The 16,595-nt window shown below is 41.5% G+C and overlaps 1 protein-coding gene across 13 annotated transcripts in view; it reads right to left on the bottom strand.

The window, feature by feature from the left end:
• tcf7 (transcription factor 7) overlaps positions 1–16,595 on the bottom strand; it is a 75,716-nt gene that overhangs the window by 20,885 nt on the left and 38,236 nt on the right. For all 13 annotated transcript variants that reach the window (XM_026181453.2, XM_026181454.2, XM_026181446.2 and 10 more), the window contains exon 4: positions 10,714–10,840. In XM_026181453.2, the coding sequence (XP_026037238.1) occupies positions 10,714–10,840 (127 nt within the window). The remainder of the gene's footprint in view (positions 1–10,713; positions 10,841–16,595) is intronic.

The raw sequence follows: 16,595 nt of genomic DNA, 5'->3' as shown, positions 1-16,595 counted from the left end.
TGAAGTGTAAGTAAGCAGTTGAGTATTTAGTTAAACTTGTTAAGCTTCACTCACAGAGAATATCTAAAAATGCTGCAGTGGGTGCTTGACTCAAACTGGTTCGCAGCAGTACAGTAATGATTAGCTGACCAGCCAAAGTAGCCACAGAGCGCGCTCAGTACGCCGCTTTGTATGTATATCAAGAAGAAGAAGGGACTTTTGGGCTGCTGCAGCCACTTCCCTTCAGAGATTGTTCAACATATAGAAGTTTTTGATGAGGGGTAAATTCCATTTATTGGAAACATCAGGCTTACATTCAGAGTGTGCTCGTACTGACGAAAAACTGCTGTGCCACAATAACAGTCGCACAACCAAAGGCAGCAAAACAAGGGTCGGGGGGGTGGGGGTGGGGGGTGGAAGGGGGGACTTTTTGTTGCGTGGCAAAGTGCTGTATCATTTTGCAACAATTTGTGTCATCCGAGACAACAAGTACAAGTAGATTTTGGGTGCCACTTACGTGTTACTCTGCTTGTTTTGCTGTTTTTCTACCTTTAATACAATTTTTTTACTCTCTTTTATTATGCTTTATAGTTTTTACACTGTTCCACTACATGAAACTACATGAATTTTACTGTATCACATTCAGATTTGATGTACTTAAAGATAATATTAATATATATTTTAGTTAAATAACTTATTTTTACTTTTACTCTCTCTCTCTTTTTTTTTTTTGCTGTAGCTTGTGTTCTTTTTACCTTGCTGAGATATTTGTTTAGTCATCATTATTTGAGGTTTGGAAGCATTCACTTATGCACAGTTCTCCTGAAATCTTGCCACAGCATTTCAATCAGGCTGAGGTCTGGACTTTGACTGGGCCGTTGCAACACCTCGATTCCTTGGGATTATTGTCCCGTTGAATGATCGAGTTTTGGCCCAGTTCCAGCTGTCAGACAGACGGCCTCACATTTGACTCTACAGAGGAGTTCATCGCCGATTCAACCTAAGCCATGCTGCCATGTTCTTTTTTCTGGCAACACATCCAAACAAGCCATACTTATTCAGTCTTCTTCTAATTGTACGGTCATGAACTTTAACATTTAACAGCCTCTAGAGTCTGAAATGTAGCTCTTGCGTTTCTACAGTTTTTCTGAGCATTGCACAGTCTTGTGACATTCCTGCAGAGGAGCAAACTATCAAAACCGCTGTTACAGAGATGCTGACACTGGCTCACGATTAATGATTGATGAAATGGATTTGATTAGCAGTGCCTGGCTGCTACGTACCCCCTAAAATCCTATGGAAATAGTAAGCGCGCACTTTCTTTTTTCCACTTTAATATTTTGTTGTAGTTTGTGTTGAAAGGTTTGGCTGCTATAAACACACGAATTACATGATAAATGAAGTATGTGCTATCTTAACAAGGGTATAAAGTTACAAAGTGGCATTTTTTCCCATACACACTCATAGGTGAGTCATTGCGACTACTTTAGATGTAACTGAAACCCTGCGAGATTAAGAAATGTGTCAGAAATGTCTGCTGCTGTGCTAAAAAGGTGAAGGTACAGTACACATCTGCGTACATAAAAACTCTGAAACAGAAGTTAAGCATGAAAAAACCCTCCTACAGGTACTTGTATGTATGCTAAACTGCTAGACAACTGAGAACACCATCACACTGTGTTTTATTTTCAACTGCAGCATGAAAGCCTTTTCATATCTCTACCATTTCCTCTCTGAGGCAACAGCGACTGAGGCTCATGGGTATTGTAGTGTTTTGTAGGCATCTGCCATGCCAAACTGACATTTCTCAGAAGTAGTGGCTGAAATAATTACATCCGGTGGCGACAAATGAAATTATCCAGGACTCCACACGCACACACCTTGGAGCATGCAGCTTGCAGCACCGTGTTAAAAAACATTTGCTGCCTCAGAAGAACAATTGCACAGCCTCACCAGCATCACCAACATGGGCCATTTTGTCCCTTTGTTAGTGACAATCTGAATGTGCCCTCATGTGAGTTTCACTGTCAACACGGTTAACTTAAAGATGGTTAATCTGATGAGAGTGTCAGACTGCCAAGTTAACCCCTTCGAGCGCAAATGTTCTGAAAACACGTGATCGGCAGTAATAACAACAGCAGATGCTAATACTTCTTGTGATATTGAAACTTAACATCCTTTTTCGAAATTACCCATTTTCCCTAAAATGACTGTATGGCAAACATCAAAGTCGAAATCCTACATGCGAACTGCACACAAGTTTTTATTTTAGCAGTTAATCTTCACACCTTAATGCGAAGGAAACTTGATCATGGTTTCTGTAAGTCACCTTTTTGCCCTTGCTATCAGTTTGTCTGCTGTTGGGAAACCTGAAGGGGAAAATTAGCAGCAGTAATGGGGCAGTTTTCTTTGGAATGCCCCTTTTAGCGCGGCCGTCTAATAACAACTACAGCAACTATCTCACGGTCTCCATGTTGGCGTCTCGGGAAACACTTCAAAGAGGAACCATTTGAGTCAAAGTGGCTGCGTGTGAGCTCAGTATTAGAACGTGTGCATGTTAAACTGAGAGTCGAGAAGCTGAAAATAGTATTCCTGCACTGATAATGTGCCGCGGTGGTTATAACCACTGAGAGTGAAAGCGATGCAGCATCTGAGCCATTAAATGACTTGACAATCAGCCAGTGTGGTGTACATAAAAGAGCCCAAAGACCAGAAGAAACTGTGCAGAGTTTTGTTACAGTAAGGGCAGTAATAAGTGCTGACAAATTTTACACAAGTACTGGAACTGTTTCTTTCTTTCCTTTTTTTAAGCGCAAACATCAAAAGCTGCAGTAATAGTAAAAGTCAGTTTTTTACAGTGTAAAACTACAGATTGTCGAATATGACTCTTATTTTTTTTCTTATTATTCATCGTCGATACACAGTTTCTCCTTTTAAGCAGGGTGACTCACACTCTCGCTTCCAATTCAAAAAAATGTAACAGCTAGCACAAACAGGCTCCGATGACCCAATTTAAAATTATTTAACGTTTTGCATTTTTACCCCAATTTAACTCTATTATTTTAACTCTTGCGCTCATTCGCCTTTACACTCTTTTCACTGCGTCTCTCTCGCACAGCGACTCGTTTCTTTTCAAAATAAGGCGATCGCTTAATGAAGAAAAGCACTACAGGTTAAAGAGCCTCAAATAGTTAATAGCCAGCACTTTAAACTGATGTGACTGTAATATAATTAAATCTACTTGCATTAATATAGGCATTTTAATCCCACATTCATGCAGCACTTTATTCTAAACACTTCAATAACGTCATCTACCTCACATTCACAGCCGGTTTAATCACCTGTTACCCTGCATGCAATGTTGGGCTGTGGGAAGAAACCCAGGCAGGCACAGGGTGAACATGTAAGCTCCACATGGGATTCAGCCGGGATTCAAACCAGGAACCTTCTTGATCTGAGATGTTTATGTCTCAATTACTCCGGTAAGCTTGGAACTATAATCACTATTTAAAAAATACGATTAAATAAATTTGTGTTAACAACTATTCATTTGTTGCAAATAAACATAAATAAATAAAAAGTTGATTTCCAGCCTCGTCAGCTATTTCACGTTTGGCACTCCTGAAGTAATCAAAGCTTACTATATGACAACAGATTGTCTCACACACACATGCACTCCCCTTCCGATTTACAGTAATACATACAATAGCATACAGTAAGTGTTAATCACATGGCAGGGTGATGGTAAGCAGGCATGTTTCACTTCTCTGTATTTTATAATCTATTGTCTGGGCAAATATTGTCTTCCTTTTTTCCCCCCACTTGAGAAACATTGCCAGGTTCAGTCCTACAGTATCACGGTCTAGAAGTTGTTGTTTGTGTCTTTATGTCATCATCGCGTCTTTACTGTAATTCCTTGTTCACTTGTCTCAATAAAACCTCGAGTCGAATTTGAACCTTAGGTACTCTCATTTAACACTGTTGCTAATTCAGCTGCTTCAGAGTCTGGTTTTTACCTCCCTGCATCCACAGAAGGTCCTTAAGGTTTTGTGGACTACTAGAGACTCTGTACGTCGCTCCCACTCAGCTTAAGATTTGTGGACTCAAAAGTCATCTTTTTAAACTTGCCCTTCGTAACTTTTTGTCCTTATTATTCATTTACTTTTTTGACCATTTTTGTCGTTTAGCACTTTGTAATATTTGTCTTCAAACGTGCTATAAATACAATTTTTACTTACAAACAGTCATATCTGAATCGAGATGTTGCCCAATCTAAAGGGAATGTTCCACTTTTGAATCACACGCGGTGTTACGCTTGACTGGAGAAATGACTGAATTTACTAAGCCGACCAGCTGGGTCACACTATGTCAAACACAACCCGGCAGAAAGGTCACTGCAGCGTTCGAATCTCCTGGATTTACTGACAGTGAAATTTCCTGCTTTCCTTTTCAGGTTGTAAAACACTTTCACCTGTATTTTTGAGCTTGGAAGGTGCTACACGAATGATGGATTATTGGTAAGACATTGAAGCTTAAAGTGGCTTAACGTGAATTAGATGTATAAAAGTTTGAAGTTCCAGGCCTTTTTTCTAAATGTGAAAATTAGTTAAAGTCCATGATTTTTACTTTAAAAAAAAGCCTTTTCATTATGATTGTTTCATCTGTCAGACAAATAAATGTGTTAGATAATTACAAGACTGTTTAAAGTTTATCACTTTGGGTGGCAAAAAAACAGGAGTAAAACACAGTGTTGTTAACAAGCTCTTTGGTTATCCTTCCATTCCTGTCATTGCCACTGCAGCTTCTAATTTTAAGTCTCTCGGTGACGTAAAGTGGGGCTTAGGTATGACAGTGTCTGTGACTGTGCAGCACCTAAATTTAAACCTAGGATTAACGAATCTTTCTGTCACTGAAATTTCTCTAAATACTTCATAAATATTCACTGGGTTGAAGTTTTACAGTGGAGGAAATGTTTACTTGATCCTCTGCTGAATATCCAAGTTTGTTCACTTCCGAAAACTGTTTCATGATAGTTTCATTTTAATGGAGACAGACAGATAATATTAACCAAAACACATCACAAAAATGTTATAAATTGATTTGCATGTCATTGAGTGAAATAAGTGTTTGAAATAAGCAAAACATGGTGGAGAAAACCATTGTTGGAACCACGGCGGTAAAACATTTCTTTTAGTTGGTCACCGGGTTTGCACACATGTCAGGGACAGATGTCTGGAGAATGGGTAGGCCACTTCTTTGTTGCCTTAGCGATATGTTTGGGTCATTATCATGCTGGAAGACCGATCCATGACCCAACTCCAGAATTCTGGCTAAGGGAAGGAGATTTTACAGTACCTGGCACATTAATTGGCCCCTAAATGCAGTGAAGTCATTCTGTACCCTTAGCAGGAAAAATCATAATGATTCCACTTCCATGCTTGACTGTGCTGATGATGTTCTGTGGGTCATACTCAGCATTTCTCTCCCTCCAAACATCTTGATTTTGAGGTCTACTTCTGTCCCAATCAGCTGAGGGTCGGGGCAGATGGCCAGTTTCTCGTGATCTATTTCTCATGATCATCCTCACCCTATGAAGCAAGATCCTGCAATGCAGCCCCTGATTGAGAGTGATTGATAGTCATTTTATATTTCTTTCCATTTCTGAATAATCACACCAACAGGTGTCACCTTCTCACCAAGGTCTACAGGGCAGGGCTACAGTCTTGTCCCTGACTTCCTTTGACAGCTCTTTGGTCTTGGACATGATGGTGGAGAGATTAGAATGGGAGAAATTGATTCTGTATTTTAAAAAAGCGCTTTATGCTTTCTGTAATTGATGACTGATCAAATGATTGTAATATGTTTTCCACTGGGCCACACAGGCAGTCAGTAGAAGCCAGAATTGTGTCTGGGTTGTAGGGGCTTAAATACATATTTCAGTCACTGACATACAAATCAATTTATAACTTTTATGTTTTTTAAATTTATTTTTGATTGATATTCTGTCTCTCTTCATCAAAATGGAATTACCATAAAATAAATTAGACATCGATCATTTCTTTGTGAGTGAGCAAACTTAGAAATTCAGCAGGGGATCAAGTAAGTATTTCCCCCGCGCTAAGTTTTCTGCTGACAACTTTAACGGCCAATTTTAATACACTGAATAAAAGAAGTGAAACATGCTATGAGAAAGATGATGCAACATGTGCATTACTTTAGGGGAAATTAACGGGAAAATTAAGGGGGTTGTAAAGTTGAAATATAGCTAAAGGTAAGGCAACTCCGTATTTAGGCAGCAGTGAATAACAGACAGTGGGTGGTGATGGAAATAACAGAGGAAGTAAACTGTGTGGTGAGAATAAATGACAGATGTAGGCTCTGTGTACAATAAAGGATATTAAAAAAAGAACATTTATATCTTTAACTGTTTCAAAAAAACAAAAACAAAACAGAAATAAACCCACAAGTATTGTGATGTTTGTCATTAACATTGACGTCCACTCACGGGAATTTCTTATTGCCTCTAATGATGTCACAAAGAGCAGAACAACAACAGGAAAGATGAACTTTCACACGTCGATGGTGCGGTGCTTCTGAAGAAAGGCCCAAGGCCACAAGAAAGATTCAAAGTAGGTGATTGATTAAATAAATTTAAAAAAACTGTAATCACAGCTCTTTCCTTCCTGACCTTTTACTCGAAGTGATGCAGATGACGCAATAACAATCAGAAGCCTGGAGAGTAAGCAAAGTCATCTTAAGGTCAAGAAATCCAGAGGAAATTTGTAACCATAATTTGTTAATTGTTCAACTAAAAGCAAAATAAAAAAAACATAAACAGAGTTTTGTATAAATGACCTCGTTGTTTAACTGAGCTTCTCTCTCTTTTGTGTAATTTTCATCTTAATGTCTTATTGTATATTATTTACTGAGCTGTGTCATTTTCATTTAAGCTATTTCAGTGGTTTGGCTGCTGTAGCACAGAAGCTTTCCAGCCTTCAGGATAGATAATATACGTCTTATCTTATCGGCTACCTGTTTTATATTACTGAGGTTTTGCTGTGGGCCTGCACGTTCTGTGATGCCAATAAAACAATTTCACAGGGGATAAGCAGTCAGGCACAAGTGTGTTTTTGCATAAACTCTCCAGAAATACATGGGTAAACACAAAGACAACATGCAGCCTCGCCGCAGGACACTTTTTAGCCAGTTTCTCAGCTGATTTCAGGCTATTGAGTGGACTAATGTGTTTCACCTCTGATTTATCAATAAAGATTTCCATGTAATGCAAGGCTTTGTTACAGAGGAGCTATATGCAGCACTGTAGACACACAGAGGACTTAGAGTTGCGTTCGCTGGTGTGTGCTTGGAGAATGCATGCACCGTTGCTGCCCTTGTAGCGTAGTCTCAAACCGGACCAATACGGGGAAGTTCGCATGAAGCCTCACTTTCAAATTTATGTCAGCCCGACCCAAATGGACCCCCACATACTAGCACACGTTGAAGGCCGGGATTTTATACTCTATTAAACATGCTACAAACTTACCTGGGTGGCAGGTAACCCCATCCCTAACGCTTTTTCACCCAGAAAACAGAAACTCCAAAAGCAGCCACAGCATGAAAATCAATGCATTATTTCCCCCTCGTCGAGGCTGGTGTTATTTTCCTCCATCAGCTGTGATTTTAAATATTGGAATGACTGGACTGATGATTGAACTGAGGTGAGGATACCATGTTGACAGTCCAAAGCATGAATCATGTTTGTGTCTGACACAAACCGAGCACAGGTGACCAAGATTATAGGAGTCAACTTGAGAAAAGTTTGCAATCTGATACTTCCGTTACAGTGCTAGTGTCACGAAATCCTCCACCAGATTGATGCGGGTAACTTTAGCTGTCGAGATATTAGAAAGGAAATGGATTTTGCCAAAACGTATTCTTTAGAAAAACGACAGATTCTGGCACACTGCTATCCTCCTCGTGTCAACTTCAATGATAAAACTCAAGGGGAAAGCAAACATCTGTACATAGCAAGTAGCACTTTGTGATTAAATTACTTAAGCATGGGTTAAACTTTTGCTGTGCAAGTCCACTTGGGACTGCTTAGGTAAATGTTATCAGGCGGTTAGTGGGAGGATTCGAGTATACATCAATGTGTGTTCCTGCTTTTTGTGACTGCGCAGACTTGTTGGGAAGAATTTGCTTTAACATTTACCAACTACACAAACACCTAGAATAACAGGATTGACTCCTGGGGCGTGCCAGCTGTCCGTGTCTGCAATGTAGGCTTAATAGACACGTGTAAAGATGAAGGGTCAAAGGCCAAAAAAGCCTCCAGAGACCAAGCACTAAAACCAAAGAAATAGCTCAGGTCCCTTTATTTCCCCTTTAAGCAACGCGCAAAGAGGAAGAAAGGTGCACCAATCACTGACATCACTGGTGAGGTAACCCCCGAACCTGTGATCAGCTGACAGACAAAAAAAGAAGTGAGGTAAGGTGGCGTGCGTATGCATGCACCACGGTGTTCCTCTGTGGAAGCGTAGCCAAAATAATTCAGGTGAGATGGTCTGAGAAAGGTTAGATGTGGCAGCCAGGTGTTAGCGTGTGTTTGTGTGTGTGTAAGTAACAAACAGGTGGCTCAGTCTGTCATTACGGGCTGAGTCACTGTGTTAGACACACACACACACAAAGACACACAGACTCTCTAAGCCAGACAAGCGGGAGTGTGTTTGGAGGAAAAAGGGGGATTTCCAGACGGAACAGGCAGGAGATCGCCCGAGGTCTCGCGCTGTCTCACACCTAATCAGAGCCGATAAAAGACTTTTGTTCTCTGTGGTGTTTTTTCCAGTCTGTTCTTCACTCTCGTCTCTCGCTCTCAGCCTGTTTCCTCCTCTTTCCTGTTCTCTCTTGGACGTCACCACAGAGGACAAAATCCTTCAATGAATCTCGCACAGACTCTGTAAACTTCAGAGAGTTTATAAATGATTTCCTGAGGAAAAACCAGGCAGCGCTTGAAGACCACTGGATTTCATATCTCCACATCAGGACGACAATTTTAAGGCTCTCAGCAGCATTAAACTGTAACTTCTTTGAACCGTGGGATAGCTACACTGCATGTCGATCTTTTTTTTAGCACCTTTTGCTGTGTTCTGCACATGTCACCATTATAATTTTTGTCTTACTTTGTTCACAGGGGATCATTAACACAAACACGACAAACAAAAAGAAATATTTAGGTTTCTTCACACCCCTCGTTCACAGGCGCGTTTTCATATGAGCGTCTGGTTGTTACTGTGAGCTGAAACTTCTATCTCCAGCGGTACTCACACTTTACCAAGAAACCACAGAATTACATCAAATAATAACTAAATAAATTTTCTTATAGTTTCATTTCTCTGTAAGTTTCCCCCACTGACATACATGATCACGACTTTAGTCAGCCACCATGTGTGAGAACTCTGCATTTCTCCTCCTCTCCCTTTGTAAGGTTAAAGAGCACTGCAGAGTAGCTTTGCATGATTCGAGGGTCAGAATAATGCTTATTTATCTTAATGTTTGCCCTTGGTGCATCAGTTCTCACTGTGTCAGAAACAAGCTGTTTTAAGACAACTTTCTTCTGATTGGCTAAAGGCCTGAACGGCAGGTTTCTGGAGTCTTCATCCATGAAATCACCAATCACTGATTTCATGCAGAGGCAATTTTTTATTTAAAAAAATGAGCGTTAACAGGAGTAATAAGAGTGCTTAACTCACATGGACCTTATTTAAGCTTTGGCTATTTTTAACAAGAGTATTCACCGTTCCAGCGAGGTTGCACAAGAACAAAAAGCATTGCAATTGCATAAACTCGTTAATCCACATAGCGTGTTTAAAATAAAAAGGAAATCACCAGTAACCTGCATACTTTTGAGGAGCTTGATGAGCCATCTTCTGGGGAACACGTTCAGCAAACGTGGCCGGTAGTTGTGACATCTCGCACTAAAGCGAAATGCTGCACAAACCCACTGTGCCACCCTTCAGGCCCTGCCACAGGCAGGTCCAAAACCCGATAGTGTTTTAAATGCCAGGGTGTGTTTGTTTGTGCCTTCCAAACAGAGGAGAGTGTGTGTTTGTATGTGTAGTGCTTGCTAAGGAGAACCTTGTGTGCGCTGCTGCAATGGTTTGTGCGATTGTCACCCTAATTGTTTCCATCTTTTTGTGTGAGTGTGTGTGTGTGTGTGTGTGGCTGGCTGTCCCTTCAGAAGAGCAGGCCACTTCAGAGAAGCCATGAGACCGCCACAGGCTGACGGAGCTGATGCTGCCACTTCACACACAGAGTGCGTGCCTGTGTCTTTCTATGTGTGTCCATGTTCCAGGCGAGGTGGGGGAGCCAAAAAAGAAATACTGTGTGCGTGCATATGAAAGAGGGAGTGCGCAAAAATATTACTGCATTAAATTTGTAATATTACATTTCTCGTGTGTGCTTCTGGTGAAGTGACAAACGTGTGTGTGGTGCATCTGCACAGATGTGACAAATGATGTGTCAACAGCACAAACAGTGTGTATGCGGACCGAGGTTTCAGCGACTATTCGGCAGATGTCCCAGGAACGTCTGTGTTTACTTGCACTTGTGTAGAGAGACTTTTTAAATCTAACTGAGCTCCAAAACTACGCCTGTTTAGCTGCGTCTGCATGTGCAAGCCTCCACTAACAGTATGTGCACAATGTTTCTATACTAGGTGTCTACGTGTGCTCTCACCTGTCTTCTGGCTCATGTCTGTGGGCAGGTGAGGAGAACTCGGGCTGAAGTGATCGTTGCTGTAGGGCAGGAGGGAGGTCAGCGGGTGCATCCCGTGAGACTGCTGTACCACCGAGACTTTGTTAGACTGTTGATGAGACGACAACAACAACAACACAAATTAATTCAGATAAAAGAAGAGCTTTGAATATCCTTCAAGAAGCCTGAGAAGTACAAAAAACTGCTTTTGCCTTATGTTAGAACATTTTGCACAATTCACATTTTCCAAGCAAAAATAAAGACTTTTGCATGTGACAGACATAAAAGAGACCCAGGATGATACAATCTAAGATACACCAATTGAAAAGGAAAAAAACCCCCAAAAGTATTTGTTTAAGTTTGGCTAATCAAGTTGTCTGGAATCAAGTCAGGAAAACCAGATGTATCTTAATTTGATCACAGAATCTATATTATTCCAATTACAAATAATGTCTGCAAACTGCATTTTGAGATTTTAAGATTCAGAATCAGCCGTTCGGCCCAACGCTGCTGAGCACGATCAAAGAGCTTTGCAATTACACGAGTTTTCCTTTCGTTCATTTGCTTACAAAAGAAATAACAAGATGCAACCAGACATGAAAAGAATTATTTAAAAAAAAATCTGCGTTCTCCTCTTAAATAATTCACTGATGGAAGAAGATGCAAATGTTAAGTGTCTCCGAATTTTGGGGGGGATTTGCGTGCACTTATACTTCATCCAAGACTGAAAGAAAAGGAAGAAAGCTGGACATTTTAAACACGGTTTGGAACAAAACAGATGGGCCGTACTTCGCTCACACTGGTTTTCAGTGGAGCGGGGAGGCGGAGGAGGAGGTGCAGGAGGACTATTTGATCGATAAGTCTTTGATGATCAAGTGAGGCTGCGTGTGAGCTTGTTTGCTTTCATGTCTCTGTTTACAAATGGCTTTCAATAACTTACGTGAAATCCAGTTATTACTAATGCTCGCAGCATGCTAGCTGACATACGATATGTCACAGCGGTTTGCAAAGTTGGAAGCAGCTAAGCGGCCAGCCTTGGACAGAATTTCACTGCATTCATTTGAAGCAGGCCCTGTGTGGACTGGTATTGTTTTCTTGGGGAGTTTAAATAGTGCTGTTCGGTGTGAGTATCAGTGTGTTTGCGAGCAGGTGGATGTGTGTAAATGTGAGGCTCTGCAGAGGCACTAATTTTCCTCGGCACGAACATTAAAAAAAAAAAAGAGAGAGAAGTTTTCCAAGCGATTTTATTTTGGACACTGTGTGTGAAGTGTGTAAAATCAGCAGTGCAGAAGGCCAGATCTGCTGCTGCTCGCTAGACCCCCCACTGAGTTACAAAGCGAGCACCTTATCACTTAAAGGCAGAGCTTCCACACTGCTACACTGCACATTTACACACACTTTAAACTGCTCCTTTCCGATCAATCAGCATCTTAAAGACTCGCACTGACCACACGCGTGTGCACACACATGTGTGGAAACGGACCCTCATGTGTATGCTGCACGACCGGCAGCGGAGCTCAGATCAAACTGCTACACCGCTTTTTAATGCCGTGAAAACAAAACTGGCTGCTTCTGTTCTCAAGAGCCGAAGGGGAGGTGTGAGGATGGGGCTGCTGATGGTGATGGTGGGTGGGAAGAAGTGCAGGGGAGCAGGTAGCATAGTAGGAAGGTGAAATGTGGTGATAATATGACCTGCATTCATAATGATCTGAAGAAACAGTGAGACGGAGGACAAACCTCGTGGTTTAAGGATTGTACAAAAAGCCTCTTTCATCACCTTAGAGGCCGAGAACAAAGGCAAGAGAATGAAATCAGCAGGCGTTAAACACTGAGTAGGTTTTAAGGTTATGACCCGGCAGACCAGTATTTTATCAATGAAGATGGGCAGGGGAGCTGCATCGCCTGGCTGGTTTGCATGTCATGTGGTTAATCACGTGGGGTCGAAGACGGAAAGGGGACTGTCTGCAGTTCGCCAGCTCAGGATGGATGTGTGAAAACACAGAAGTCTGCACAGCTGGTATTGTGAAGGTTGGACATTAACACTGCATCAGCTCAAACGAGGTGACTGCATTGGCCCTTTCAAGTTAGAGATGGGAAACTCACATTGATGGGAACAAGAAAGTAACTCTGAAACAAAACAGACAGACGCGGATACAAAAAATTGCTTCTGGCAAGCAATTGTTTTTTTAGTTTAATGTGGCAGGCCACATGTAAGTTAAATTATTCATTTGTGTTCTTTTCCACATTTTCTAAATGCTAAAAATCTCCATTAAGGCATTCTACTTCTTATGACTCACTGGGGTCAGATTTTCTCAAACGTCTGTCTTTTAATGACCCTTCTGCTGCTTTGATGGCGTTTTCATTCCCAGAAACACCAATCAGCCACACTGTTACAAACCCCAGCCAACTACCGGATAGATCTGGACTGCGCTGAGGGTTGCACTGTGACGAATCCTCCGGTTGTTAAAAGAGATCGTGATTTGAGGCGTCTGACGGCTGAGTCAAAACTTTTTGCTTTCTGTCTTTTCCTGCTACTCTCGGCTTGTGCTGGTCAGACTCCCTTATGTCCGTTTGCCGGTCTGCAACACGCGCACTGCGGTGCAGAGAAGTAGTCACGTGTGTGCTCACGGTCACACGCCCACATGTCATTAGCGTGGAAACTCCTCACTGTGAGCGAAGAAAGTTCACTCACAGCAAAGTTCGCCAAAGTAATCCACAGGGGGAACCACCACGCAAATTATTTGTAACAACAAACCTAATCAGACACTTAAATCACCCTCGACCTCTTTAGCTAAAGCTAAAACTATTCAGTACTGTGAGGCAGCCACAAGCCAGCAGCCTCGGTATGAGCAATGGATTGAAGCAGTTATGAGGAAATTATGGAGATGACCAAAAAAAGTGAAAAGGGTCAATGTCCCGTTAGATTGTTATGTTATAAATATACTGGAATACAATGTAAGTACCTGAGATTTGTTTTGTTCTGTAAATCTGATGCAGTTCCTTTTGTTCGGTGTTTATTTTCAGATGTTTCATTGAGAGATGGGAGCGGTAACTTTCTGCAATTTGGAAAAAACTGTAATTTTTTGATTTAGAAAATAATATTTTGCATTGAAGAAAAGCTGCGTTGTCATAGATCTTACAACGAACCAGCCAAGAAAATTGCAAAAATGTGCTTTGTGAAGCGGCAGGGCGCCCTGTCGAGCTAAACAAAGCCCTCTGCTGTAAGGCAATGCTTTTCTTCAATGACAATGATGAGTCCACATGTCAGATGAACGTCAAGGTTTCCCAGCAGAACTTTGCATTCAAATAAGATGATCAATGTTCTTCGATGTCGCCTTTCTGTGAAGTTATTGATGTGGTTGATTTGCATAAATCGTCTCTTGTTATCAACACCGTTTTATGAGCGACACACAACTCTATCCAAGGAAAAGGAAGCAATTTATTTTTGCATTTTTTCTTCACATTCAGCAGTATCACTGACATTTTGCAGGGAAAATCCCCAAACGATGCAACTGGCACCGGCGGTGAGTGGCATAAGAATGCGGAGGTTCTCAAACTGCACCGGGTGTAAAACTACTGCCTGGATGACCTAGTGGAAAAACATGGAGCGCTGTGTCGAATGAATGTGATTTATGCAGGGAAAATAAACAAGAGTTTGCAAAGATAGCATGCTGATTTTTTTTTCTTCTCTCTCTCTTCACTAAAATTGAATTTGGGTCCTTTTTATTCACAAGGGTTGATATGAACTGTAGGGTTAGATGAGGCCTTTGGTTGGGGGAAAACTAGAAAAAGTTTCAGAACTGGTATAGCTGGTAAAAAGGTTGCATGACATTAAAAAAAAACTTTTCCTGTAATAGGAGTCAAAACCACAAGTAAGGCAATGAATGTTCATGAGCACCAACAAAACTCTACATGATTCTTCACGTTACAGAAAAAAGACCGCCTGGGACAGAAACGCAGAGGTTAAATAACATCAGTACTCAGCAAGTGTGACTTTTCTGCACACAAATCACACTCACATACAGTTTGCGTACAGACACATACGCACATCTTCTGCTTCTCGGCAGATCCTTCGCATATGGGGCGCACGCACACATACACACATGTGCTCAGGGCTGCTAGGAGCCTTCAAAAGTAGCTGTGGCTCTGTTTCACGTGCTGAGGTTGATTTAGCCGTTTTGCTGTAACATTATAGCCGCAAAATCGTCCATTTATGTTTCCTCTCTTCCTTGGGGTAATTAGCCGGCCTTGAAGTGGCTTTCGCTGTGCCTTCCTTTTTTTACACACACTCAGGGAGGCTGACTGAGAGCACTCATTTAACCCATAATTATCAACCCCTCTGTGTTTAAAAAAAAAAAAAAAAAAAAAAAAAACCCAACCCCCCGCACGCACACATAACTTACACATAATTACCTTTGCTGAAACAGACAAGCGTGTACATGCATGTGTGGGACACACACACGCAAAAGACATCTCTGAGACTGTAAACCTGCAGCTATGTTTTTGGTAAATTGGAGAAAGAAAAAAAAAGAAATAGACACACATGTGTCGGTGCATGCGCAGACAAACAGATGAGGGGAAAGTTCATTCACCCTTTAATTTGCAACAGTTGAGTTACCCACCACTTCAGACTGAGATACATCCAAGCGTTATAAATTTATGGTACAGATCAATATTAAATACAGAGGGAAGGGGGGGGGGAGTTAACTGTGGCCAACTGAACCCTGAGTTTATTTCTTTAATAGGATAATAACATGCATATGGGCCCTTTCGCCTATAGAAAGTGCTGATCATAACTCAAGGCCAGTCTGTGGTCTTATCAGATACCCAGAATCTGTGTTGCCGGGAAACAATGTCAGCCACGCCCTCTTTCTGCGGTGACTGACCAGGTGGGTGCACCTAAAAATGCATAGCTGTGCATACATTTATGTCTCTGTGCATTCATATCCCCTCTTCTGCTGATTTAATCTGCATTCACTGCTGATGGGAGTTTGTTGTGGTGTGCAGCGACGCTTTTAAACTCACTACTTTTAAAAAGAGACATGCAGGTAAACCTGCAGTTTAGTGTGAGGACGCTCAAAAGGAATCTCTTACTGTGGTTTCAAGAGCCACCTGTAACCGTGTCACTATGCCGGGATGCGTTTTGGCGCACGTCTCACGAAACACGAGTTCCTGCTGCAGCGGCGGAGCTCTGGTTAAACCGGGTGAACTACATCAATCGACCGGCCGTGCACGAAAAGAAACTCGGTGTCGAACCCCAGCGAGAACGGCTGCGCTGAATAATAAAGCTCCTATTTGTTGATTACATCAAAGATTTAAATACTTCAAAGAGGCGATTACTTTAAAAAATTACAATTAGACAGCACCACCTTTTTAAGTGCGTCAGGAAATCGTGAACGTGGTCCTCAGTGTCTCTGTAGTCTCATTTCACTTGAAAGGCCTTTGAATTATCAGCATATTGTTGCTGCCTTTTATCTCCTCTCTATTTGAACAGAAATCTGCGGCTGAATACAAGAGTTAATGGGATCTCAGACATCACTTGTTTGTAATGACGGCCCTCCACCTTGACCCTCGCACACGGAAGCATCTCGCATACACACGTGCGCAAAGAAACGCACAGACACACACACACACCTTGATTTAGAAGATCTTATAGTGGGGAAAAAACCCTCCTTTAATGTATTCTTTAGTTTTCAGATGACACACTAAGTAGCTCCGTCTCTTTATATTTGCAGCGGAAATTAAAGCCTCCTCTCACTCGAGAGTGCTTTTAAATTTAATGTCTTTAATCTCACATTTCATGGAGATTGCACTTTCAAAACGTTCATTCACTCTTTCTTTCACCGTCACCCTTTGCCCTGGCA

This window comes from Astatotilapia calliptera, chromosome 10, assembly GCF_964374335.1.
Source record: "Astatotilapia calliptera chromosome 10, fAstCal68.1, whole genome shotgun sequence".
NCBI classification, from domain to species: domain Eukaryota; kingdom Metazoa; phylum Chordata; class Actinopteri; order Cichliformes; family Cichlidae; genus Astatotilapia; species Astatotilapia calliptera.
Note: the sequence above shows the minus strand (reverse complement) of the source record. Positions and strands in the feature narration are given on the sequence as shown.